The 26632-nt window shown below is 39.5% G+C and overlaps 1 protein-coding gene across 1 annotated transcript in view; it reads right to left on the reverse strand.

Moving 5' to 3' along the window:
• Nucleotides 1–2119: 2119 nt before the first annotated feature.
• Nucleotides 2120–26632, reverse strand: part of MTHFD1L (methylenetetrahydrofolate dehydrogenase (NADP+ dependent) 1 like) — a 134772-nt gene continuing 110259 nt past the window's right edge. Inside the window, exons 27-28 of the mRNA XM_060753560.2 lie at nt 8575–8694; nt 2120–2508 (exon numbers count right to left, since the gene is read on the reverse strand). Of these exons, the coding sequence (XP_060609543.2) occupies nt 8605–8694 (90 nt within the window). The 3' untranslated portion in view covers nt 2120–2508; nt 8575–8604. The remainder of the gene's footprint in view (nt 2509–8574; nt 8695–26632) is intronic.

Here is a 26632-nt window from a genome sequence, read left to right on the forward strand (position 1 = left end):
GCGTCCTATCAACTTGATAGTAAATATGCCTGGAATCAAAAATGCTGTCTCCGTCTCCTTCCTGCCTGATTGTGCTCTAAAATGATCTCGGGTAAAGTATTTGCCGCAACAGAAGGAACTAGCTGAAGTCATTTCGGAACCATTGGCAACCATCTTTGAGAGTTCTTGGAGAACAGGAGAAGTTCCAGCAGATTGGAGGAGGGCCAATGTGGTCCCAATCTTCAAAAAGGGAAAAAAGGATGACCCAAACAACTACCGTCCGGTCAGCCTCACGTCAATACCAGGCAAGATTCTGGAAAAGATGGTTAAGGAAGCGGTCTGCAAACACTTAGAAACAAATGCGGTCATTGCTAATAGTCAACATGGATTTATCAAAAACAAGTCATGCCAGACTAATCTGATCTCTTTTTTTCGATAGAGTTACAAGCTGGGTAGAAACGGGGAATGCCGTGGATGTAGCGTACCTGGATTTCAGTAAGGCCTTCGACAAGGTCCCCCATGACCTTCTGGCAAGGAAACTAGTCCAATGTGGGCTAGGCAAAACTACGGTGAGGTGGATCTGGAATTGGTTAAATGAACGAACCCAGAGGGTGCTCACCAATGCTTCCTCTTCATCCTGGAAAGAAGTGACGAGCGGAGTGCCGCAGGGTTCCGTCCTGGGCCCGGTCCTGTTCAACATCTTTATTAATGACTTAGATGAAGGGCTAGAAGGCATGATCATCAAGTTTGCAGACGACACCAAATTGGGAGGGATAGCCAATACTCCAGAGGACAGGAGCAGGATTCAAAACGATCTTGACAGATTAGAGAGATGGGCCAAAACTAACAAAATGAAGTTCAACAGTGACAAATGCAAGATACTCCACTTTGGCAGGAAAAACGAAATGCAAAGATACAGAATGGGGGATGCCTGGCTCGAGAGCAGTACGTGTGAAAAAGATCTTGGAGTCCTCGTGGACAACAAGTTAAACATGAGCCAACAATGTGATGTGGCGGCAAAAAAAGCCAATGGGATTTTGGCCTGCATCAATAGGAGCATAGTGTCTAGATCTAGGGAAGTAATGCTACCCCTCTATTCTGTTTTGGTTAGACCACATCTGGAATATTGTGTCCAATTCTGGGCACCACAATTCAAGAGAGATATTGACAAGCTGGAATGTGTCCAGAGGAGAGCGACTAAAATGATAAAAGGTCTGGAGAACAAGCCCTATGAGGAGCGGCTTAAGGAGCTGGGTATGTTTAGCCTGAAGAAGAGAAGGCTGAGAGGGGATATGATAGCCATGTATAAATATGTTAAAGGAAGCCACAGGGAGGAGGGAGCAAGCTTGTTTTCTGTTTCCCTGGAGACTAGGACGCGGAACAATGGCTTCAAACTACAAGAGAGGAGATTCCATCTGAACATGAGGAAGAACTTCCTGACTGTGAGAGCCGTTCAGCAGTGGAACTCTCTGCCCCAGAGTGTGGTGGAGGCTCCTTCTTTGGAAGCTTTTAAACAGAGGCTGGATGGCCATCTGTCAGGGGTGATTTGAATGCAATATTCCTGCTTCTTGGCAGGGGGTTGGACTGGATGGCCCATGAGGTCTCTTCCAACTCTTTGATTCTATGATTCTATGATTCCCATGTTTCAAATTTCCATTTTAAATTAATATCCAAACAAAAGATTGATCCCTTCTAGGGAGCCAAATAAAACTCTTAAACACATTGGGGCTGGGATGGGGAATGTTTCAAGGCTTACAGATGAGGTGTTGTGATCTCCACAGACTACAAAAAAAGGAAGGAGGATTGTGAATGTTTGGAATTTTTGGAAAGCAATAGCTGAAAGCAACTTATTTGGCAAAGAGCAATAGTGACGAACACATGAAGTTCTGAGCGTTTACAGCTGTTCCTCCACAGTGGGGTGGCAGGGACAGACAGCAATGGCATATTCCACTTTTATAGCATTCTTTGGCTGCTTTCTGAAATGAGATCCATCATTTGAAATCCTAGCTCTTCTCCCCCAATTCAGCCCCCAGCAGTGCCCAAGGCTACATAGGCTGATCCCTCAGATATTTTCAGCGAATATTATTTGGTACTTCAGCAAGAAATATCACTGTCTGTTATTAAAATGCATTACACTTGATCAAGCAGCAATATACTTTTAATATTAATTTTTGATCTGTCTGAGGGGAGAGTACCAGGTTCTTAGCTGAAATAGAAAATTAATTAAGTTCTTTCTATCTCCTTTTTTTCGGGTCACTTCCTCTCCTCCACACCTTTTGGAGTGAATAATGTGCAGGCAACTGCATGCCTTGGAAAACATTCCTTTACATTCTGCCTGAGAATATATTGTTGTTCTTGCTTTGGTTTTTCATTAACAAAAAAGTTTCAGAGATGAGCTTATTTTTCTCTTTTGGTGTTTTCTTTTTTCCCAGAAGTCTTCCAGAGTTGTGTTGTAAGTTGTAGACATTCTTTAAATTCATGTCTCCTACACCAGGGAACACAGAAGCTGTCTTTAATATTTTCTGATGTCTAAGAATAAAAAAGAAGAAGGATATAATATTTTAAGAGCTCACATTTTCATTGCTTGAATAAACAAATCCCTGTTTAGGCTCATTAAAAAAGGGATGGCAGATTGCAAATTATCTGTAATATTGCTATTAGAATGATTTGGCCTGGAGGACAAATAAAGCAAAACAATTACCTATTCCAAATGACACAGAACAGTACACACCTCAGTGTATAAACACAGGATAGTCTTATCTATGAACACTGTTCAAAGAAGAAAACTATCTTCTCCCTTTCATATTATGTCAAGGCAACAACGTCAAGTTCCTAACTTGAATAAGTTTGTGTTTACCATGATTTCACCTTACATTGGATTTAAAGGATCCATTTAAAAGTAAACACAAGCCAATTATTTTAGATCACCATTGCTAGATCTGAATGTTGGTATAATTCCAGCTAAAGCCATGTTTTTCTCTCTATTGCCCTCACTAATATATTCCTCTATGAATAGTAGATGTAGGAACAGACCACATCAATAAATCTTAGGAACAATACTTTTAAAAAAAGGAACAATATTTTTTGAAGGAACTTGCAATGTGGTTATGTGTATGCTCTGTTGATGTTAGAGGGTGTACTTTTTCAGAAATGCTGCCCTAAACCACAACTTGACTGCTTCATTCAGTTTAGGAAACTTAAGAGCAAATAAGAAGAAAGTACTTATGGAGCTGTTGAAATTTGTTGAAACTCCTAGAAATCCCAGCCAATTTGCCAGCTGTTAGGATTTCTGGGGTTGAAGGCCAAAATATCTGGGGATCCACAAGTTGAGAACCACTGGCTTAGAAGGAGGAGCAGAGAGAGTATATTAGCTCACTGCAACTAATGAGCAGATGCAATGCACTCCCCAATTCTGCAAGTATACAGACTGTGCAATATTTCTTTTGGCAATACTCAAATGTTGCCCTTTGTCAGATGAAGCCATTTTGGCTGTAACTCAAAGGTAGAAAGCAAGAGCTGCCCTGAACTGATGCAGTCACTGGCAGTGTAGTCCACTCTTCTGGAATGAGGACGGGGTAGTTGGCAGAGAGAAGTAATACTCAGAGACCAGTTCTCCAACATCTTTAGTGGATCCCTCTTACTTTCTGGGCTGAGATTCAGAGTGCGGCTTATTGTCTAAGTCAAATGGCCTGTTTCCTGTTAGAGATGCTTCCCTGCTTTTACATCTCATTGCTGTTTTTAAGACTGATTATCATTATCCTCTGCAGCTTTCTAACTGTACACTGAATCCATAGCCGTGAAGACTGTGCATATGTAGTCTCAGTGGCTGGGGAATTTCTCCCTCCCTGAAGTACACTAAGGTCCAAGCGTCTTGATGTATTTTTAATTGGAGGGCCACTCAGTAGAGCATTAAAGTTTTAGCTGCTTTAATTGGGCTTTAAGCTAAATCCTCCCTTCTTCAATCCACCCACTCTATTGTTGCCCAGAGTCTACAGAAGGAGGTAATGTTTGAGATGTAAACATGGCAAATAAAAGTAAAAGTACAGACTGAGTTTGTGGCAAAAGAGGTCTTGTGCTTATGTTTGTGAATACTGGTATTGAGTCAGTATACATATGCTAGCTATGACTAGTGGATATGACTAGGTAATGAGAAATGATTCAATTGAGTTAGTTAGGGTCTGTTTTAGATTTCTGAGAGCAAACATTAATTGGGTTATTGTAAGTTTTCTGGGCTGTATGGCCATGTTCCAGAAGCATCCTCAAGCATCCTCAGAGGTTGTGAGGTCTGTTGGAAACGCCTGCATCTGTGGGACATCCAGGGTGGGAGAAAGAACTCTTGTGTGTTGGAGGTCGGTGTGAATGTTTCAATTGGCCACCGTGATTACTAATTAATGGCCTAGCAATTTCAAGGTGTGGCTTCTTACTGCCTTGGGGAATCCTTTGTTGAGAGGTGATGAGCTGGACCCGATTGTTTCTTGTCTGGAATCCCCCTGTTTTTGAGTGTTGTTCTTTATTTACTGTTGTAGAGATATGTTTATTATAAAGTGTTATTTATAATGTGTTTGAAACTGTATTTGTGGTTTACATTTGTTGCCATGGCCTAGCTGTGAGGGATAGGGTGCCATGGTGACAAGACAAGGCAGCAGAGGAGGTGGGCGGAGTTTAAGGAGAAAAAGGTTTGAAAGTGGCAGTTAAGCTTCAGTCAGGAGGAAGAGACCCTGAGAAGAGGGCAGAGTCAGATAGGACTCTGGCAGAGTCAGATAGGACTCTGGGAGAATAGCAGAGTCAAGAAAGGACTCTGGGAAAGTAGTTCGAGTCAGGAGGATGAGACCCTGAGAAGAGGGCAGAGACAGTTAGGTCTCTGTGGTGTGGAGTAGTATAGATTCAGTTAGTTTTAGTGTTTGTGAATATTTCTTCAGCAAGGGAGCTGAAGGGAAACCTAGTTAGATTACTTTGAGGAAAAAGAATCTAAGAGAGGAGGTTTTAGGATCGCCAGTAGTGTAAGACTGGAGATCAGTGGTTTGATCCGGTATAGGACAAACAGTGTGAATATTCACAACAAGGAACACTGAAATAATAAAGTACTTCACTGAAGAAGGAGTTTATAAGATTGTAACATCTAAAGCCTGAATGTATCTCGACCAAGCCATATTGTAACCACCAAGCATATGCCAAGTTCAACCTCTCAATATTGCAACAATTACGCTTTGTTTAACAATAAACTTGTTCTCTTTGTATTTTAAACCTGCCTCCTCCATTGATTTTACTTCGGTGCATTCCACTCTACCAAAGTTACCTCACAACGCAAATAGGGATAAATAGAGACTTAAAGACCAGCGTCTCTAAACATATTGGTGGCAGTTTAATTTAATAGCAGTCTAGGAACTTCCTTACATTTTATTGGTGGCATTGATACGGTCCTTACATAATTTTGGTGGCATCTAGTGGGACTTAAACGCTTCTTTACAACTGTTATGATTTTAAAGTTTTTTAATACTGGTAGCCAGATTTTGTTCATTTTCATGATTTCTTCCTCTCTGTTGAAATTGTCCACATGCTTGTGAACACCCAGTGATTTTTGGCCATGAAAGCCTTCGACAGTACATAAAACATTAATTGCTTTCTCAGATTATTTGGAAAATGCATTCTATATTGTGACTTACTTTCACATAAAAAGTAGAATCCTACATGACCGGTCGTATTATATACCTATGTTCACAGCAAAGGTGCAAAGAAAGCCCTTTACTGAACTGAGAAGATGCACAACAAGACTCCAGCAAGAATGGCCAGTGTGCAGGGGGACTCAATGTACATTAGGACTGATGTAATGCACATCAAGCTTGATATAGGGTAAAAAGTTCAGGTCACCTGCAAACACCTCTAACTGTTGTCCAAAGTCCTTCCACAAGCGGATTTTATTTTGCCTCATGTATAGCTTTTTAAAAAAATGTGTGTTATATTGTGTAGACCTTATCCATTTGTAGTCCTCAAATCTTTCCCACATTGCTCTTCCATCTGTTTTTCCCGTGTGTGCACACACACAATGAATGAGAAATAAATGCAAATAAATTGACTTTTTCTGAGCTGTCTGCTCGAAGCTAGGCTACTGCAATGTTATGAAGTTCATGAATATTCTACTTGCTAATTGACAAGATGCCAGCAAGCTTTAGAAGAGGAAATGCAATATCAGTTTGACTTGAAAACATTTGTGTAAGCGTGAGGGACAGGAAGGGCTGTCAGATTTGTATAGGTGTGAGGAATAGAAAGAGTGTTGTGTACGGTTGTTGCAAAGATAAACAGAGTGTAAAGTGGAGGAAAGCTGAGCCAAAAGAAGGATCTTGTTTTCAGAAGGGTCTGTATATTGTTAACAGGTAAACCAGCAAAGGGTCTATTGAGAGAGTGGCAGATGTTAGAGCATAGACACACCAAGAATCACGTGGGAGATAAGTGTTTGAAAGCAAGTGCTGATGAAAATGAGCACCAGAGCAATGCCATGTTGAATCCAGGAGATCCAGTTGCATATTCTCTTTTATCTATGAAACTTATTGAGTGACTCTGGATGAACCATAATTTGCAGCCCAATTACAGTTTGCTCCTGTTAAGGATTTTCAGGTCAAGGGGGGACTGGGGGAAGGCATACAGGACACATTTTCTTTCCCCTTTAACTTTCCCCTGTATAGGCAGATGGTCAGGAGTGATCTGGAGCATGGAAAGAAAGAAGCTGCTTGCTGGGTTCCATAGTGTTTACATTAGTAGAAACTCTTTAAGGGAGTTTACCCGTCTTTTCACAGAAAATGGGTTGCTGTATCACTTAGTTGTAGCCTTAAGATGATAGAAATGTGAGATTGAAGAGAAAATACATTCCTGGGAAGTCTTGTGCGAAAATCATTAACAGCACGCATTTATTTGGCTTTCATCATACTAGAGAAAAAAAACCACTTAAAAGCCAGTTGCTTCTTCTGCAGAATTCTGGGATTTGTAGTTTAGGAAGGAGCTTTATCAGCCTCACTTAACTACAAGCCCCAGAATTCTGCAGGAGGCAGAAACTGGATTTTAAGTGATTTTTTCCCCTTTAGTGTGATGACATTAATCTGTGAAAGCATGGCACATCATTTCTACTCTTATCTGGGAGGTAGATACATAGGGGCCAATTGCATGTAATTAAATTTTCTTACAGTCCCCAACTTTCTAGCAACTTCTAGTATTCCAGGGAGTAAACATTGAAAAAGGTTCTCACCCAGAGCTTTTCTTAACTAAATTTTAAGTTAGTGCAATGCTAGAAAAGTTGGGGAGTGAAGGAAAACTTCATGGGTGGCACAGAATTCACATTGCTCCCATTTTCACCTCACCTCCAATAGCGACACCTTTGCATCCAGCTTTCCATTTTCTCCCATGTTCCAACTAATATTTTGGATCTCAACAGAAGAAAAAGGACATGAATTGGAAGTGAGAGCTGTTTATAGAAACCTGATCAGACAGCAATGTGTTTGTTCTTTCCCCAGCCAAACACTAGTCTGTGAACTTTGAATATCCATCTCATGATAATGAGGTAAACTTCAGTTTCTTTGTGCAACTGATATCAACATTCTCTGTATCTTGGAAACTCATAGGTTTTTGTTCTATTTTTTTTCATTTTCCTTTATAAGTTTATCAAAATTTGTCTGAATTTAGATGAACTGGCCAAAAATTGGCCAAGAATATAGACTCTATTATTTAAGTTTTGGGCCAAGGGAGCCTACATTACCAAGAGGCACTCAGCTAATCCAGAGGGGTAAGTACAAGTTGAGTCTCCCTTATCCAAAATGGTTGGGACCAGAAGTTCTTTTGGATTTTACTTATCACATTGACTGAGGGATGGGAGAAATTGGTTAGTTCCCATCAAGCCTTCCCCCATGGAGCCCCTAATCCATCATGGCAGAAACCTGAAGAGAAGGGGGGAGAACTCCAAATGCACAACTTCCCCACAAAAAGCAGGTGTCCCAAACGTCCCACACTTCGCCAGCTGTTAGAATACTTTATGTCTTTTCAACAAAACAACTGGGAAGGGAGGGGAAATTTCCCAATTCACAAGTCTTTTGTATTCTCTCTGAGATGGATACAGGTGGTGGCCAATAGCGTTCCTCTGCTCTTGGTATCACTGCTATTCCAGGATGCTGGCCCTACCACTGGTCAGACAAAAGTTGAGCACAGAAGAGAGATCTACTCTTCTTCCCCAAAGACAGAAGTCGCAGCTGGTGGTAAAATGTTTTGAGTTTTGGAATATTTTGGATATCGGGTTTCTAGATATGCAAAAAGCATGCTGGTTTTTTTTTCTTTTGAAGGCAATCAGTTGGCCATCAGCAAATACATTCAGCTTGGTATATCAATTCCTGAGCAATTTAATATATGATGAAAGAAAATTTCATGATACAACAAAAATTGCAACAAAACAAAGTCACATGATAATATAATTCATATATATATATATATATATATATATATATATATCTCTCCAAATAATTTCAAGAAGGGAAAGAGAATTTGACTGAGAACGTGTTTGATCAATTTCAAATGGAAAACACGAAAGGTTATTTAGCAATAGCAATATGAACTTACCTAATATCATGCCCTTCTTTGTACCTTTGTTCAAAACAATCCCTTAACTTCTTCTGTTTCAGGGTCAAGGTCAATATCATAGAAGCAAGGCCGTGTAGGCAATCCTGGCATGGTACTCATCTAAGAGGGAATGAAGTAAACATTAAGATCCTCCAGCTGTAAGCTGATAACCACACTGTGCACATGTACTTATGATGAAGTGAAAAACCATATTGCTCTCCATGGCCCATAGTTTCATATACATTAAAAATAAAAGAATTGAATCATCTGCTACTCCAATTCACTTTGCTAAACTCTAAACTGATTCGTTTGTGCCTCAGATTGCTTGGAAAGAAGAACTTATGGAAGAGAAAATACTATGTGACATAAGTTTTGGGCAAAATTATCCACATTTTAAGAAGAATATGGCAAAGGAACGAGAAAAGTAAATAGTAAAAAAACATTAAGCCATCAAGATAAGTGCTGAGTTATTGCAGGGCTACATTGAATATTAGTTTTTTTGGTCAAACCCCTCAGTGCCAATATAATACTTAGAACTCATGAAACTGTAGTTAGTTCACAATCATATCACAAACTATTTTCTTTGCAGAAATAAACTTATATGAAGAATTACGTCTTTCAGTATAAATTTGTACACCTATTGCAATTGTAACATACTTAATATTTGTCTGAAACCTTTTTAGATACTGCAAAGAAATTTTATTTGGTTGCCTCAGAGATGCATTTTTCTGGAAAATCTGAAGCCATGGGACCTAATTTCCCCCCTGTGCTTTTCAGCAAGAAAGAAAGAAAGAAAGAAAGAAAGAAAGAAAGAAAGAAAATGACAAAAGAAGAAACTTTCAAAACACTGGAAAAAGGCAACATTTTAAAAATTAAAGCAAAACACTTCAGTCATCATCTACCTTCCATCATGCACCCCCGCCCCCCTTAGATGGTTTATGCCATCTTGTAGTAATAATTTATTTGAGACTTCAGAAAGAAAACAAGATATCATTGTTAGGCATTACAACACAAGGAAATATATTTCATTACTTTCATACTCTGAAAAGTTTGTCATATGGAAAGAATTTAGTAAGTTTATTGTTATACCCAAGGAGCTGCGCATACCTAATCGAATTCCCCACATTTTAGGAATCCTCATCTCCCCTAATTAGCAAATTCACCCAGCACATGGGACAGAGTGCTCCTGACTACCCAGCGTGCCATGTTAGTCATATGAGGGCATATCCTGCTGCCTCCCATAAATTTACAATCATGTGACTGGTTTTCTAAACTCTTAAACAGATATACGTAGGAATAGAAGAGCTGGAAGGGAATGCTAGAAAGCTACATCTATTTATTTATTTTGAAGTGATTATGACAAAAGAAACACAACCCTGCAAGACTTTTGGCCTGTCTAGATTGCCTGGAACATTGCAAAGTTACTTTTTGGAGTTGCACCCCACAGAATTCCCTTGCCAAGATAACATGGATCAGATTTCTGTTCTACGTTTAAAAAAACGGAAAGATGAATGTTCAAGGTACAACATAGTTTCCATGCTGTGAACAAGGTACGGTTCTGCTTATAAATATTGGTAATTTTTATTACACCAATAACTGTATAAAAGAGTCTATTGTTGGACCTATAAACTGCCACATTTACATTGAGGTGCAGTATTCCACTAACCAATCTTAGCACTGGTTGATCTGTTCAGCATGAAAAGGAAATTATTAGTGCAAAGGTTAATGGAGAAAAATTATGGGAAAATTGGTTTTAGTAACATAGTTTGTCTCAGAACAAGGAAATACATATTGTAGTTTTCTTTTCTTTTAAAATGTTATTATCCTCAAGTTGGAATTGGATGTCATAAATGATCTTCACAAGCCTCCCAATGCTAGTAAACTAAACTAAAATAAAAAGAATCTTAAAACCTCAGATTGGAAAAACAGATGTTTAGAGCAGGCGAGATGGGATTACCTGGAAAAGAATCAACATTTAAAATGCTAATAATGACAGACTTTGAGATTGCATTCTTTTCAAGAATATTTGAAATAACAACAACTTGGGAAGTGTCCGACACGTGATCCAATACAACAGCCAGCATATTGATCTTGTTTGCTATGCACTAATCTTGTTGTGTTTCAAATAATAATAATAATAATAATAATAATAATAATAATAATAATAATAGCAACTTTATTTTTGTATCCCACCAAAGGGACTCAGGGCGGCTTACGTGGGGTCTAATGTAATCAAACACTTCCTAAAGGGTGTAATTTTTGCACATATATTCCATACTGCAAAATAATAATATGGTTTGTGATAGAAGATCAATCACAACTTTTCGCAATTGAAAAAGATTTTAGTAATATATATTTGGACTAGACTAGATCTTGAAATGTAAGCGATAACAAGTACTATCCACAGGTTATGTGAGAGGTAACCTGTTTCTATTCTTGGAGTGCTATGGTCAATCATTATTAAAACATTGGGTTGCTGTGAGCTTTCCGGGCTGTATGGCCATGTTCCAGAAGCATTCTATCCTGATGTTTCACCTACATCTATGGCAGGCATCCTCAGAGGTTGTGAGGATGCCTGCCATAGATGTGTGTGAAATGTCAGGAGAGAATGCTTCTGGAATATGGCCAAACAGTTCAGAAAACCACCCTGAGTCGCCTGCAGGCTGATATTATTATTTATTTCCGTCACTTTTACCCCGCCCTTCTCACCCCCAAGGGGGGACTCAGGGCGGCTTACAGAGAAAGGCACAATTCGATGCCTTGTCACATATACATACATATATAAAAGCAATTAAACAATTACAAATTAAAATTAAATCATCAATACAAAACAATACAATAATCACAGTAGTAGACTAATCCTGAGCTCAGCATTCGGAGTTCCATAGATCCATTCCGTCTCATCAAGTTCCAGCTTGTCATCAAGTCTTTCTTTAGCTTCCAGAATGTCCAAATGCCTGGTCCCATATCCAGGTTTTCAACTTTTTCCTAAATGAAAGAAGGGACGTTGCCAATCTATTCTCCCCGGGGAGTGAGTTCCACAGGTGGGGGGGCACCACCAAGAAGGCTCTGCTCCTCGTCCCCGCCAATCTCACTTGTGATAGAGGCAGGGTCGAGAGCAGGGCCTCCCCAGAGGATCTTAGGTTCCGAGGTGGGATATAAATGATATAAATAAATAAATAAATAAAACTCATAGCAACCCAGTGATTTCAGCCATTAAAGCCTTCAACAACATACTAAAACATTATTTTTCATCTTTTAAATCTGCATCCACTATCTTACTTTATTAGCTCTTTTTCAGTAGGCAACTTCTTAGTAGGCAACAGATGCTGACTACCTCAATGATACTTCAGCCTCTCTATATAACAAATATATGTTTTGTTTCAATATGTAATTAAAAGTGCAGTCACTGAAAATATGATAATTGTTCTGGGAGTACTCCCTACAATAATTCCAATAAGTGTTTGCATTTTGAGATCTTCAATGGATGGCTTTCTCTCCATCCCATTTTTTTGGTGAGGACACAGGAGAAAGTCTTCTTGGTGGCTGCTCCAAGTTATGGAATTCCCTTCCAACATAAGGTTTGCTGGCCCCCATTTGCTCCCTTTCTATCACCAGGAAAATGCCTTTTTAATTTGGCATGCCTCTGGCTCTTAACAAATTGCACTAGAAAAGTTTTTTAATGGTGCATGTTATCCTTTTTTACTATTTTATTGAGATTAAAATAGTGAAGGGTAGCGACATCACATTGGCAACAAAGATCTGCATAGTTAAAGTGATGGTATTCCCCATAGTCACCTACGGATGTAAGAGCTGGACCATAAGAAAGGCTGAGCGAAGGAAGATAGACACTTTTGAACTGTGGTGTTGGAGGAAAATTCTGAGAGTGCCTTGGACCGCAAGAAGATCAAACAAGCCTGACTGCTCACTAGAGGGGAGGATATTATAAGTAAAGATGAAGTACTTTGGGCACATAGTGAGAAGACAGGAAAGCTTGGAGAAGAGAGTGATGCTGGGGAAAAGGAAGGAAAAAGGAAGAGGGGTTGATCAAGGGCAAGATGGATGGATGTTATCCTTGGAGTGACTGGCTTGACTTTGAAGGAACTGGGGGTCGACATGGCCAACAGGGAGCTCTGGCGTGGGCTGGTCCCTGAGGTCACGAAGAGTTGGAAGCAACTGAACAAATAAACAACAAAATCCTCTTTACAGTTTCAATGTGCTTTAAACTATTTTATTTAGTGTTAAATTACATATTTTAGTTAATTTTTAAAAGGGTTTGAATCAGCTAGGTTTTAGCTGTACCTTGTTTTTAATTTCCAGTACTTTGCTTTGTGCCCTGCACTGGGGAAAAGGCAGGATATAAAAAACTAAGTAATGTATGTGGTAATCCAATTCCATCGTATATAATATGAAACACCAAAGTTGAAATTTGATGCTGATTCGAAAGTGGTTGATAAAGGTGGAATTGGGATTGGTAAGGTTAAGTAAATAAGATACGTTATATTGAGTGAAAATGTAAGATTTAAAAGTATCTAATTTAGAGCATCACATACAAAGAATACTTAAATTGCCATTGTTTTCCCTGTTTAACAGCATTATTAATATGACCCTTTAGGCTGTCCCCATAGGGCAGTTTACAAACAATTACAGCAAAAATACATGTAATTTCCTTTCTCCTAAAAAACCATGTAGGTGATTAGGCAAACTTGGAATACAGAATGAAGTTTTGAATTTGCCTTCCAGGTTCTGTAGTTTTATTGTAAATTTCTAAGGGAGATACTGAATGTTGAATAGAAAAACAGATTATGCTGCACATGTGGTTTGATTCGGTCTTCACTTAACCCAACAAATATTAACCTTCAAGGCATATCTTTTTGGAAGAGATGTGAATTCAAAGCACAGATGTGGTGTTTTGGAACAATGATCTCGTTTTATAGTGACATAGTAGGCAGCTAGCCAGACCCATTCATATATAAAATTGTCCATGAATCATAAATTGAGTAAAGTAGAGGTTTATTGAAAACACACCCACAGTCTTCCTATCTTCGTATTTGTTTGGAGATATTGTACTAAAATAATTATGTGTAAAGAAGTGTACTGTTAGTAGTCAAGAGACTGAGAAAGGGAGAGAATGAGTGAGTTGAAATGGCATTCTTTTCTGAAGCTAAAGGAAGGCCAGAAACACAGGACAGCATTGGGCAAGGCTGAAGTCATAGAATCATAGAATCAAAGAGTTGGAGGAGACCTCATGGGCCATCCAGTCCAACCCCCTGCCAAGAAGCAGGAAAATCACATTCAAAGCACCCCTGACAGATGGCCTCTGTTTAAAAACCTCAAGAGAATGAGCCTTTACTGTCGTCTGAAGCCATTGTTTTGTGTCCTAGTCTCCAGGGTAGTGAAAAACAAGCTTGCTCCCACCTCCCTATGACTTCCCCTCACATAATTATACATGGCTATCATGTCTCCTCTCAGTCTTCTTTTCTGCATGCTAAACATGCCTAGCTCTTTAAGCCGCTCATCATAGGACTTGTTCTCCAGATCCTTGTCATTTTAGTCACCCTTCTCTTGACACATTTCAGCTTGTCAACATCTCCCTTAAATTGAGGTGGTGAAGGGACCATTGGCAAAAGTAAGCAAGACACCAGCTTTCCCCCCAATTCCCATCTCTCACTCTGACATCTCTTCTTGCTCTGTTTTCTAATCCAGTTTAATTTTGAACCTTTATACTGTTGCTGAAGAGTAGCAAGATGACAATTTAAACACAAAGACTAGCTGACTGAAATCACAGATATGCCTATAGAGAAGTCTTGCTTGGAGAAGCCAGGGTAATAAATATAACCAGTGTGGAAAGAGTGGGATGACGACTCCTGTACTCAATCAAAAGAGATCCGGACCAATGAGAGTTATGGTCAGAAGTAAAAGGGAAGAAAGTTGAACATTCCCCCTCTTAATGGGATATGGCAACCTTCCAACTCATCAGATATTGCTAACCATTTATATAAGAATACAAGTAGTTATGGCAAACAGGAAAATAATTTCAGATATTAGGAATACTGGTGTTTCTAGCATTGTCCACATTAGATATCCAGATCCCATTTACAAATAGTTCAGGCTTGGGTCAGGAAAATCTTTTTCAATTTTTTTAGTAATAAGAGGCAGAAAAAACAATTTAAGTTATTAATTAAATTGGATGTCTGCAAACAAAAGTGGTATCTTGATGCAGTCTTTAAAATAAAGGGAATTGGCCTAAATTTGAATTTCAGGATTTAATATTGTTCCAGAATTAAGTTGCAGATTATGTTATTAACTAAAAAAAAACCCCGTGGTGCTAAAGAGCCAATATTTTTTATATTGGTTCTTTATAGCTGATTCTTAACCCAAAGCCTAGTGATCTTGGATTTTGGCAAAACTATTTCTTGCTCTTTAAAGGTGAGGAATTATATGGTTGAGGTCACAAGTATTAAGGGCCGCTTGGAAGATGGTGGTGGTAGTTTTGTATCCAGAGACAGCGGTGTAGCCAAATATGTAATGTGGCGACAACATTTTCTTTGTGTGCTTTAGTGCTCCTATGTCTCTACTCTGTCTACATCTTCCAGTTGATGGAACAATGAGAATGTGGCACACATGATCTATGGTCCTGTCAGTTCTGAAATTATTTTTAGCCTGTCAAAGACATACAATGTGCATTACTTAACACCGAGATTGTGGCGCAGCTGGCTGGGAGTCAGTTGTATTAAGATCACTACTGACCAAAAGGTCATGAGTTTGAAGCCAGCCTGGGTTGGAGTGAGCGTCCAACCATTCTTTGTAGCTTGCTGTCGACCTTTGCAGCCCAAAAGACAGTTGCATCTGTCAAGTAGGAAATTTAGGTACCGCTTATGCGGAGAGGCTAATTTAACTAATTTACGACGTCGGGGGGAGTGGGGTTGCGTGTGTGCGTGCGGCAGCGGGGGAAGTGATGGAGTGTGGGGTTGCGTGTGTGTGTGCGGCGGCGGGGGGAGTGGGGTTGCGTGTGTGTGTGCGGCGGCGGGGGGCGGGGGTGATGGAGTGTGGGGTTGTGTGTGTGGGGTTGTGTGTGTGTGTGCGGCAGGGGTGTGTGTGTGTGCGGGAAGCGGCACGGTGGGGCTTGGAGTGGGCATGGTTTCCGCAGAGGGAACGTTGGCCGGAAGGGCATGTGCGCGCGCCAGGGAACTTGCGGCTGAGCGCCAATGCGCATGCTCAGTTGTTTTGCCGTTTTGTGAGTTGTTGTGTTGTTTTTCATTTTGAGTAAATACGTTTGTACCTTGTGGGTTGTGTTATGGGCATGGGAATTTTGGTTAAGTTTCGTTGGGGTTTTTTTGAGTTTTGTTTTTTTGCCGTTTTGAGTGTGTTGTTGTGTTGTTTTTCATTTTGAGTAGATATGTTTGTACCTTGTGGGTTGTGTTATGGGCATGGGAATTTTGGTTAAGTTTCGTTGGTTTTTTTTAGAGTTTTGTTGTTTTGCCGTTTTGTGAGTGTGTTGTTGTGTTGTTTTTCATTTTGAGTAGATATGTTTGTACCTTGTGGGTTGTGTTATGGGCATGGGAATTTTGGTTAAGTTTCGTTGGGGGGGTTTTGAGTTTTGTTTTTTTGCCATTTTGAGTGTGTTGTTGTGTTGTTTTTCATTTTGAGTAGATATGTTTGTACCTTGTGGGTTGTGTTATGAGCATGGGAATTTTGGTTAAGTTTCGTTGGGGTTTTTTTGAGTTTTATTCTTTTGCCGTTTTGTGAGTGTGTTGTTGTGTTGTTTTTCATTTTGAGTAGATATGTTTGTACCTTGTGGGTTGTGTTATGGGCATGGGAATTTTGGTTAAGTTTCGTTGGGGGATTTTTGAGTTTTGTTGTTTTGCCGTTTTGTGAGTGTGTTGTTGTGTTGTTTTTCATTTTGAGTAGATATGTTTGTACCTTGTGGGTTGTGTTATGGGCATGGGAATTTTGGTTAAGTTTCGTTGGGGGATTTTTGAGTTTTGTTGTTTTGCCGTTTTGTGAGTGTGTTGTTGTGTTGTTTTTCATTTTGAGTAGATATGTTTGTACCTTGTGGGTTGTGTTATGGGCATGGGAATTTTGGTTAAGTTTCGTTGGGGGATTTTTGAGTTTTGTTGTTTTGCCGTTTTGTGAGTGTGTTGTTGTGTTGTTTTTCATTTTGAGTAGATATGTTTGTACCTTGTGGGTTGTGTTATGGGCATGGGAATTTTGGTTAAGTTTCGTTGGGGGATTTTTGAGTTTTGTTGTTTTGCCGTTTTGTGAGTGTGTTGTTGTGTTGTTTTTCATTTTGAGTAGATATGTTTGTACCTTGTGGGTTGTGTTATGGGCATGGGAATTTTGGTTAAGTTTCATTGGGGGATTTTTGAGTTTTGTTGTTTTGCCGTTTTGTGAGTGTGTTGTTGTGTTGTTTTTCATTTTGAGTAGATATGTTTGTACCTTGTGGGTTGTGTTATGGGCATGGGAATTTTGGTTAAGTTTCATTGGGGGATTTTTGAGTTTTGTTGTTTTGCCGTTTTGTGAGTGTGTTGTTGTGTTGTTTTTCATTTTGAGTAGATATGTTTGTACCTTGTGGGTTGTGTTATGGGCATGGGAATTTTGGTTAAGTTTCGTTGGGGGGTTTTTGAGTTTTGTTTCCTCGTTGGATGCCCCTAACAAATTTATATATATAGATGTAAATAAATAAATATATTATTAGCAACAGCATGGCTTTCTATTCAGATGGAAGGACAACGTTACGCAAGCCAGAACAATTGTCCTTGATAGGAAGTTCTAGCAGCCTGTCAGTGACCATCAAAGACCTTCTTCTTATGTCACTCTATGCTTCTGAAAGTGGTTGGACCAAGAACCAACTTTCTATATTGTTGTTTGTATGTGTACCAAGTTTCTATATTGTTCTTTGTGTGTGTGTGTGTGTGTGTATTACTACAGGCTATAGTCTCTTTCTATTTGAGATACTCATTGGCAATTTGGATAACTAATTTTTGATAACTATATGCTAACATTTAAAAAGTATACACACAATTCTCGTAGTAAAATCTCTGGACGGAAAAATAGTTTTTCTCACTCTAACATCTCTTTTACTTGTTATTTGATTATTTAGAGTTTTCTTCATAAAACTAGATGACTGATAAGAGCACAAGGAAAAAATAATAAGCTCTCTTACATATGATGCAATGTTTCTAGAATTTTGCAAACCATGCTATTTTATGAACTCAAGAGAAATATAATATATACTTCTCTGGTTATTAAAACAGCAACACTTTTCTAAAGTAAAAAATACAGTATTTATCATTAGAATTGAAAACTCTGTGCTGCAGTATCAGGTATTATACCATCAACACGGGAAAGGGGTTCAAGGTTCAAAGACAAAGTTCATGGACTCTACAGATGCAACATTCAGAGAGGCTATTTTCCTTAAGAAAGTATTCACTTGCAGGGGCTCTACGATTCACCATCATTAAAAATGCAAGTAAAGCTCTAACCCCAAAGATAAGATTTGCTCTTGATGTTCCTATAGGCTCATCTTTCTTGAAATCTTATCTGCCAATAATCTACTCCCAATTGAAAAACTACATAGCTTTTATGCACACTGTAACCCACTCTTTCGATATCCAGAAGTAGGGGAAGAGACTACTCTCTACAGCAGTGGTTCTCAGCCTTCGTAATGCCATGACCCCCAAATACAGTTCCCCATTTTGTGGTGACCCCCAACCATAACATTATTTTCCTTACTACTTCATAACTGTAATTTTGCTATTGTTATGAATCGTAATGTAAATATCTGATATGCAGGAAGTATTTTCATTCACTGGATCAAATTTGGCACAAATACCCGCTACGCCAAAATTTGAACACTGGTGAGATGGGGGAGGGATTGATTTAATCATTTGGGAGTTGTAGTTGCTGGGATTTTTAGTTCACCTACAATCAAAGAGCATACTGATCTCCACCAACAATGGAATTGAACCAAACTTGACACACAGAACTCTCATGACCAACAGAAAACACTGGAAGGGTTTGGTGGGCACTGACCTTGAGTTTGGGAGTTGCAGTTCACCTACATCCAGAGAGCACTGTGGACTCAAACAATGATAGCTCTGGACCAAACTTAGCACAACTACTCAAAATACCCAGATGTGAACACTGGTGGAGCTTACATTTAGGAGTTGTAGTTGCTGGGATTTATAGTTCACCTACAATTCTGAACCCCACCAACAATAGAATTGGGCCAAACTTCCCCATGACAACAGAAAATACTGGAGGGATTTGGGGGTGAATTGACAATGATTTAGAGGAGATGTAGTTCACCTACATCCAGAGAGCACTGTGAACCCAAATGACTATGACAAAGGGATTCCCAAAACCACAAGAAATACGTGTATTCTCATGGTCTTTGGCAACCCCTCTGAAACCCCCTCATGTCCCCTCCAGGGGTCTCGACTGCTCTGCAGTGTAATTATTTGATCATTCCAGACAATGGGTTGTTTTTATTTCTGTGCCTAGTCTTGTGATAGGGGCATTCTCAAGTTGAATGTTTGGGGTGGGGGTGGAAAATAAATAAGAATGAACCCTCACCTTATAGTCTGTAATGACATCCCTACTGTTCTGAGTCTATTCTTGAACAGATTTTCGAGGGGCATCAGGAATTGCAATCCATCTGTGTATTGTGGTTGGATTGCATGTTATTGTAAGAGAAGGGGCTATGTTGATGGTTGCATTACTGTTGGTAGGATCTCCCATGCCAGGAAGGCTTTTGCGGAAGAGCCAAACTAAATGTGCCAAACAATTACTAGTCAGCAATAATAATGGAGGGCAACACTGGCGGAAGGTCTCTCAGAAACAGAGGCAGAGACACCAAAGCTAATGCTTATTGGTACTCCGAAAAAGGTACTGATGTCTTTTACCATGAAAAACCTAAGACAAGACAATTTAAAATGAAGTAAGAGCTAGTGCCAGAATCCAGATCAGAAGAGGCTCAGCTAGTTGCAGGGGAGGAGCCGAGAACAAGCAACAGTAGTGCTATATTTACTGTTGCAACTAGACTTAAGCTGGAGGGACATTCACTTGCTGACATGTTCAGAAGTAAAACAAAAGGCCCACTGCACCACCAACTTTAACCCACTGCTCCACCAGGGGCTCCTGAAATGGAACATATACATGTTGAAAGTCTTAGAAGGCGTGAACAAGAGTGGATGGGACTGGGGCATTTTCAGTGAGATAAAGGAGCCCCCGGTGGCGCAGTGGGTTAAACCACTGAGCTGCTAAAATTGCTGACTGAAAGGTCACCAGTTCGAATCCAGGTAGCGAGGTGAGCTCCCACTGTAAGCCCCAGCTTCTGCCAACCTAGCAGTTCAAAAACATGCAAATGTGAGTAGATCAATAGGTACCGCTCCGATGGGAAGGTAACGGAGCTCCGTTCAGCCATGCCAGCCACATGACCTTGGAGGTATCTACGGACAACACCAGCTCTTTGGCTTAGAAATAGAGATGAGCACCAACCCCCAAAGTCGGACACAACTGGACTTAATGTCAGGGGAAACCTTTACCTTTACCTATTGACTCTACATGCAGTTAAGGACAGAGAAGAAGCAAAAGTAAAAGGTGAAAAAAAAGTGTCAGAACCCTGAAGGCAACTGTTCAGAGACTTATATGCAGGGACAAGGAGAGCTACTATAATAATGCAGAGAAACAGAAGATGACAATAGCAAAAAAGAAAGAAAAACAAAAACAAGAGACCTCTTCCACAAGATCCAAAAATATCAAAGGCTGAGGATGCTCTATGACCAGCCAGGGGAACACATGACATGAATAAATACAAAAATGAATGTAAACAACAAACTGAAGAACTATATATAAAAGATATAAAAGGATTAAAGATTCATTCATTTGAAGATTAAACTAAATTTTTAGAATTAGAAGTTACACTGAGAACACTTGAGAGAAATCAACCAGCAGCTATGGAGATAGATTCAATATAAATTCTAATACATATATGTATGTTGTAAATTTATATATTTTAGCATAATATTCTCAGATGGTAAATATTATTCAACCGTTCCATCAATAATGGTCTTTTTAAAATTCTGCAGTAGGAGCTAATGTCAAAACATTATTCTCTCCAATCAAAAATACCTGAAAACCAATGAACTACAACTGGAATATCTGGATAACTCAGGAGTATGCATATTTGCCAGCAGCACACAGGGAGTAAAATTCTAGGAGGATCTGTGCAGTCTCTTGGATTGCTTCTGTGGGAAAATATTTCAGTAGGATGATGGCATCACTTCGCTGAAATATGCCGCAGCATTTTTTAAACGCTTGAGCTGCTTATTATTTGAGTTTTCCGCCATGATGAAAAACTTTAATTTACTTGGGGTCACTGAAGAAAAGGAGTAAGAGGAGGCAAGCTGAACTCTAGATAATTCTCTGCTAGTTATGCCCTTGGCTAAACAGTAAAGTTGCAGGGAGACTTTGCTGCCAAATCACCATCCTTTGACTTTATTTGTTCCATCCTAGATCAGCTTAAAATCTTTAATAGTATTAGTACCAGGCATGCATAGTCTAAGTATATGGCTTGATATTTGGAAAAGCAAGATTAAAATGTGTCTTATCCCAGCTGTCAAAGCAATGTTCTCTAAGGCAATTAATTAAGTATTAATGTATTGATTGAAAGGACTAATTTCATGGGTTAGGTCTTCATGAAATCATGCTGTCTTCATGAAATCATGGCAAAGGAATGCAGAACAATGAGACAAGATTAGGTTTTCTCGGAGTTATTTGGGCAGCAGTTTGCCTTTACAGAATGTGCTTTAATTATACACATCCTTAAGGACTTCTGCACATTCGCAAATGCAAGAATGTCGTGATATTGATAACAGGCCATGGCAGGGCCGTAGCCAGAAAAACAATTCAAGGAGGGTTGAAAATTTCAGGGGGGGGGGGGGGGTTAGGGTCACGTTGAAGCAAAGAGCACAGCAGGGGACAGAGCAGCTTTCAATAGCCTGCAGGTCCGCCACTGTCAACCACCTCCACCAAGTCTAGCCTCCTTAATGGAAGCATTCAGCACCCCCCCCCCAACTTGGTTGCTTCGCTACATTGGCTATTGCTGCAAGTAATGAAGTAATGACAGTGTGAATAAATTGTCAATATTCGCTTGAGATAGTGCTTGCAGTTCTGGAGGGACTCTTATTTTTTTGCGTGTCATAGACTTAGCATGGGGATTTGGTCAGGCCTGTAGCCGCGGGGGGGGGGGGGGAGGTTAGGGGTTCAACCCCCCCCCCCAAATTTTTCAGGTTAAAAAAAAACCTGGTTTACTCATGAATTTTAACTGGTTAACCAAATCCCCATGCTAAGTCTATGAGACGCAAAAAAATAAGAGTCCCTCTAGAACTGCAATCACTATCTCAAGCAAATATTGACAATTTATTCACACTGTCATTACTTGCAGCAATAGCTGATGCAGTGAAGAAACCAAGTTGGGGGGTGGGTGTTGAATGCCAGACTTGGTGGAGGTGGTTGACAGGGGCGGAGCTGTAGGCTATTGAAAGCTGTTCTGCCCCCTGCTGTGCTGTTTGCTTCAGCGTGAACTAGGAGGCAGGTTTCAACCCCCCCCCCTGAAATTTTCAACCCTCCCTGAAATTTTCAACCCCCCCCCCCCCAACGTTTTCAACCCTCCCTGATTTTTTTTCTGGCTACAGCCCTGGATTTGGTTAACCAGTTAAAATTCATGAGTAAACCAGTTTTTTTTAACCTGAAAATTTTCAAGGAGGGGGGGTTGAACCCCTAAACCCCCCACCCCCACCCCCGGCTACAGGCCTGGGCCATGGCTAGCTGGGCATTCTGGGAGCTGAATCTGCCTGGGCCTCTTTCCCCATTTTCATCTTGATTTGGGTAAAAGCAGTGCTGATTTGAATGTCAATGTTTTTCCTTTCTTCTTTTTACTACTGTACTTTTAAGTACTGTACTATACTATGGGTGGTAGTGATGGTGCGAATTTGTAATTAAAAATAGGTAGATGAACATTTTAAATATGGTTGTGGACTTGATCCAGGGTCTAGCTTAATAATGTATGTGAAACTATGTCCAACATAGTATAAGTATGTTATTTAGTCTCTGACATATCAATCTTGTAAGTAAGCTTCCCAACTCTGTTTCCAAACCATCCACACAATAATAAAAGGATGAATGCCAGAAGTGAACTCACAACTCACTTGGTGTCCTTCAGCCTAGCACTGGCATTCCTTCACTTCCTGGGGCCTTTGTGTTTTTAACATATTTCTCCTGTATTTCCAGTTTAGTTTTGAATACCACAATAAATTCCCCTGCAAACTGGAGATCAAGGTTTGCTATGTTTTATAGCACTCATTCCTTGGATGACACTGTTGGCTGTTTTTATTTAACAAATGAGGGACTTGTATTTGGAGAAAGCATGTTACACAAGGCCACCCAAAGAGTCTACAACTAAGCTGGGATTTATATTAGATGTAGAATTACCTTGACTCTTAGTATGCCCTTTGACTGTTAGTGTTTATGCAATTGTGTTTGCCTGTGGGGAAGAAGATGCAGTCATATTGAATTTTATTAAAGAAGCAGGGGACAATTTTATAGGGGATTTACTTGAGTTACATGTGAATGAGAAACAGTGACACCAAGAACAAATATTTTTCTTCATTTTAATAAGTCAAATAAAGAAACCTGAAGATTGTTTATATTCTTCATAAATATTGATTGCTCTTATTATAGTATCCTATAACATTCTGTAAAAGATTAGGCCCAATTCTATCAGATACTGTGTCATTTAACACCCCCAAAAAAGTGATCAATTATTATGGGGTTAGTATACTGAAAATGGCATGCTGTGGAAAGAGTATGCTAAATTACATATTTTCAGGGTTTCCTTTCATCTGGGTTATACACATTTGCTGGTTCAGTTATTAGATTTTGGGGTTCCAGTTGCACAGTTGAAGTGGTTTTGATATGGCCTCGGGCGCCTACGTTATATACAGCACAATTAAAAGCCTTCATCCCTCCTGCCCCCTGTGTCTTTTGTGGTTACAGGGGGAAAGGGAGACAGGAGGCGTGGCAGTGTATTAGAACAGACAGTCTCAGTTTGAAAGGAGAAGGCAGATGGATTTTGAGCAAAGTGATCTGAAAGAGCAGGAAACATTTCTAAATGTATCAAATGGTTTGATTTCTCATAAATTGGACAAGATGGGAGGACTGTTTCACATTACATTTCTTCATGGCAATCACACACTCTTTGCACACTTTGGCACAGCCCAGTCTGGAAGTGAAACTAACTTGTCACACAAAACTACTTCTTACTTAAAGAGAGAGCCTGGCCAATACAAAACAGTGAAATAGCTACACAAGAGGAGCTCAGACGTAACCACTATGCAAGGTGGACAGCTGGTTCTTAACACCTTTTCCCTGTGGATATTTTTTGTAATTCGAAACATCCATCCAAATGTCCCTCCACTTTTCACTTTTTTACAGAAATTTTCTATAGCTACAGAGAATTAAGTACAGGAAAAATTCAGAGGTTCCTAGAGAGAACAATTCTCTTGCACTTGTAGGACCTCCAGCTCAATTCTATGAACTTCCACCAGAACTTAAAAAGGAGGCTTAAAAAGAAGTGTCTTAAAATTCATTTTCATGGGTGCCCTTTCTCTGCAAAACTGGAGGGCCTACGGTAAATCCTTTACAGCAGTGGTTCTCAATCTGCGGCTCCCCTGGTGTTTTGGCCTAAAACTCCCAGAATTCCCAGCCAATTTACCAGCTGTTAGGGTTTCTGGGAGTTGAAGGCCAAAACATCTGGGGACCCACAGGTTGAGAACCACTGCTTTACAGAATCTGGCTATATTAGGCATATACAGAACCTTTTTAGTTCTGTATATGCCTTTGCCAGTCAGGAGAAGAGCCATGGTGGCACAATGGGTTAAACCCTTTTGCTGGCCGACCTGTTGACCTGAAGGTAGGCGGTTCGAATCTGTGAGACTGGGAGAGCTCCTGTCTATCACCTCCAGCTTCCCATGCAGGGACATGAGAGAAGACTCCCACAGGATGGTAAAACATCCAGGCATCCGCTGGGCAATGTCCGGCCAGATAGTCAATTCTCTCACACCAGAAGCAACTTGCAGTTATCTCAAGTTGCTTCTGACATGATAAAAAAAATAAGTCAGGAAAAAAGGGGAAAAAAGAAGAAATTCCAGAAGATTGGCTGATAAAAATACAAGATATAAGGAATATGGACCAACTCACATACTTATTATCCAAAAGCAAAGGTATACCTAGAGAAGAGACTGACTTGAATCAAATTACAACATTCTTGAAAAGCCACATGTGAAAAGAAGAGCAGGAGAAATGGAGAAAGAAAATAAAGAAGAAGAAAGAAAAGGGAGGAAACCTCTAAGAAGTTACCAGGAAATCAAGATATTTTTAACACTATATTTCTCTCTTTTAAATCACTATTTTATCTCTAAAAACCCCACACACTATCCCAGATATCTTTCCCCTCTGCCCCCCCCAATATGTTATATCCTTTTCTATCCTACTCTATATCTCTATTCTACACTTTATCTATTCATTTGATGTTTTTATTGTGACAAAATTTTAAATACTTTTTCTTTCTACTAAATACCCAAGTAGACACTTGTTTTGAGCTGTAATCACATTTCAATGAAATTTCCCAGTTATTTCCATGAAACAATTGAATGCTTTTTAAAAATAATTGTACCAATTACAAATGAGAATTGCGTATCTTGCAAAACTTGCAAAACTTTAAAGGTACACATAAATCTCAATATTGTATATATTTTTTAACAAAAATTACTCAAATGCAAACAAAATCAGCTTAGGCTGGTGAGATTTCAAATTGTTTTGCTAAATCAAGAGACGCAAAGACAAAAAAATATGTTTTTGTTTGTGTTTTACATTTCTGAAAGTCAGCACACTAATTTCTACTCAGGGAATGCAAAGCAAATACCCATATTTAGTCTTTTGTATGGGATGGCCACATGCCTTCTTGAGTCAACATTAATAAGTATATTTATCTCCCTTACCAAACAGATAACTACAATTTCCTGCGAAATGGAGGGGAAGATTGGAACTAATACATCTGTTTGGATAGCTGGGTAATGCATTCCTCTTATGTTTTTCCTGTACCACACTTGTAATCAGAGCTCTCTCTCAAAATTCAATTAAATTGAAGCTAATAAAAATTAACTAACTTAGCCTTTTGATGGCAGCATCCCATGGAAGGAATACCTTGTTCATTCGAGCACTGTACAGTAGAAGCAATGCAATGAATACATTCCTCTAGAATTACTACCCTGATTTATGGAGGGCACCTTCTCACATTACTTTTGTGACATATATTATTTCAGTTTGCGGCAATTGTTCACTGGCTATGAGGTCTGTGTTTATTTGATTTTATATCTGGAACTGTAGCTTTAATTTCTAATATTGCATGTTGCTTTGTGAGAATATGCAATTGCCTAAAACAATTCAACTGGATGAAAAATACATAATAATTAAAGAGAATGTATGCCTGCTCTCACCATTCCAAAGTATTTTGTGGGAGCTCCTAGCATTACCAAGGGCTTTTCATTCCTAATGCCCAAATCAGTTTAAATCTGCACAGGATCTTCCAAAATCATAGAATCATTGAGTGGGAAAAGACATCATAGGCCACCCAGTCCAACCCCCTGCCAAGAAAATGACTTGTATCTGTAGTTGCCCTGAGGGTTTTTGCATTCTTGGAACTAGCTAAGGTGGTTGCTGCCAGTAAACACAGCTATTGTTTCCAAGACACAGATTCAACAGAGATAAAGTACGGAAAAAACGAAAGCTAACACTAAAACAAATAATATCCTAATGCTTAACTAATGTTATATTACTAAAGCATTTTTGTTGTTCTTCATTTGTTCAGTCATTTCCGACTCTTTGTGACCTCCTGGACCAGCCCACGCCAGAGCTCCCTGTTGGCTGTCACCACCCCCAGCTCTTTCAAGGTCAAGACCGTCACTTCAAGGATGCCATCCATCCATCTTGCCGT

Source organism: Anolis sagrei, chromosome 1 (assembly GCF_037176765.1).
Source record: "Anolis sagrei isolate rAnoSag1 chromosome 1, rAnoSag1.mat, whole genome shotgun sequence".
NCBI classification, from domain to species: domain Eukaryota; kingdom Metazoa; phylum Chordata; class Lepidosauria; order Squamata; family Dactyloidae; genus Anolis; species Anolis sagrei.